At 40.2% G+C, this 2149-nt stretch overlaps 1 protein-coding gene across 1 annotated transcript in view; it reads right to left on the bottom strand.

Annotated features, from left to right (window-relative positions):
• SLC4A7 (solute carrier family 4, sodium bicarbonate cotransporter, member 7) overlaps nt 1-2149 on the bottom strand; it is an 86948-nt gene that overhangs the window by 29300 nt on the left and 55499 nt on the right. Inside the window, 1 exon segment of the mRNA XM_006903795.1 lies at nt 668-773. Coding sequence (XP_006903857.1) covers nt 668-773 — 106 coding nt within the window.

Raw genomic sequence — 2149 nt, 5'->3', positions numbered from 1 at the left:
AAATAAAAAATCCAGAGGAAGTTGTTAACTCGGTCCGTGGTTGCAAATCCTGATTTGCTCTCAGTTCGATCAGTCATGTACTGTCAGCCCATTTGTTCCAAAAACAGCTTCTTTAGAAGATCAGAGTGTTGTGCTAATTTCCTGACTAGTACGTGAATCTTTTCTGCTGAAGTCACGGACGATGGGCTGACTCAGCCCCCAGAAAGGAGAAAGGGGGAAGACGGGAGCATGCACTGGGCTCCCACTGCCCTGGATACCACTCCAGATGCTTCGCAGTTTGTTGGAACGCTTTGTCTTAATAGTGGAATGAGTATTTTAAAGCTATTTCTCAGGTTGGGAGTTAGGACTAAAGATTGAAAGTGACACTGGCAGTTCCTAACACCTCCGCTGTATCTTAGATCACACAAGTAACTGGGCCATTCCTTTCTCACTAAAGATGCTAACTCACCCCTCACTATACAAGTTTAGGTCCAGCATCTAAAATTTTAACCCACTGATAACTTAAGGCATGCTAGACAAAACCGAAATTAACTTCTATCTAGAAGCAACTATATGTATACTAAAAGAATTATTACTACCCACGGATTCAGAAGAAAATAAATGTTTAGTTAAGAAAAACTGAAGAAGAAAGAGGTCCAAAGAAACCCTTTACTTTGAATATACTCACAGTCACAGTCAGATTTTCCCAGGTAATATTATCTGTTGTTATGTGTTTTTCTTTCCACAGCTTTAGCGTTTCATTACTGGGGTTCAGAGGTTCCATGCATTTACATCTGAGAAATGAGGATAGGAGACAGTTATTTAAACTCTTGCCTTTTATGAAATCACTTCTATAATAGGGTTAACTGTTAACTGTTTTAATATGCAGAAACTAAAAACAGAGGCAACAAAATGATGTTTAACACTGAACATGTTGCCATCAAGTCGATTACGATTCACAGAGACCCTGCAGGTCAGAGTAAAGGTGCTTTCCTGCGTTTTCAAGGTAATAAGCTACCACTTCTTTGCCTTATGTAATGGCCCAGGGAAGTGAGCTCAACTTCTTGTCAGGAGCTAAATGCTTAACCAAGGTGCTATCAGAGCTATAAATAATAGACTATAAGCAACAGAAATATCAAGAAGATGTGTGCTTAAAGAAACTAGCCAGGAGCTCCGGTGGCCTACTGGCAAGAAGCTGCACTGAAATTCCAGAGGTGAGCAGTTCAAATCCACCAGATGCTCTGCTGGAAAATGAGGAACAATCTCCTCCTGTACCAGTCAGATCCAATTTGACGGTGCACACACATGAAATAATAGTAATAAAAAGAAAAATTTAAAGTAAAAAAAAAAAGGAAAAGAAACTGGCTAGCTAACACGTGTGTTGTTGTTATTGTTGTGTATCAGATCAGAACCCACTCACAGTTGACCCTTAGTGGGGTTTCAGGGGCAGGAAATCGCATAAAAGGAGACTGTCCACTTATCTCCCTTGGGGCATCTGGTGGATTCGAACTATATCCCTTTGGGACAGCAGTACAGCTCCCTATCTTCAGGCCACCCGAGTTCCCTGTATTACCTAGGGGAGTGTTAGTTTTTTTAAAAATCTGAGATACCAACATATTTTACCACCATAGCAGCTGTTGCTGCCTGCTCTTCTCACAGCTTCCGAATGAGGTACACGACTACTATGTACTGGTCTCCTGACAAGCCCTACCTCTTGGGGAGCCTAGGAGACAGGGACATGACAGCCCAGGGAACCTTCTGCAGCCAGTCCATACTGTCCTACAGGGTCACTTTGAATCAGAATTGACTAGAAAGCACACAGTAACAAATTACACATTGACAAGAGTCATGACTGCTTTCAGAGAGCACATCTGGGCACCTACCTAGATTCTAATTTTAATAATAGCCTATTTTACTTTTCATTGAATGAATCTGGCATTTTCTAAGTATGCATATATACTTTCCAAGTCCTGTTTGATTCTAGAGCTTACAAAGATCTTCTTTTCATGTTTTTCATATCACAATGAAAACATCCCATAAAAGAGCAGATACAAAAGGGTACCAGCATCAATTTCCAATAAAATGACCAGACGTAAAACATTCATGTATATGTAACACATGTGGGATAGAAATGCTAAAAATGCACATCTTATAGATATAAAATATGTAT

Source organism: Elephantulus edwardii, unplaced genomic scaffold (assembly GCF_000299155.1).
Source record: "Elephantulus edwardii isolate Elephantulus edwardi_28Jun2011 unplaced genomic scaffold, EleEdw1.0 scaffold00027, whole genome shotgun sequence".
Taxonomy (NCBI): Eukaryota; Metazoa; Chordata; class Mammalia; order Macroscelidea; family Macroscelididae; genus Elephantulus; species Elephantulus edwardii.
The sequence above is the reverse complement of the archived record's forward strand: the minus strand, read 5'-3'. Positions and strand labels throughout refer to the sequence as shown.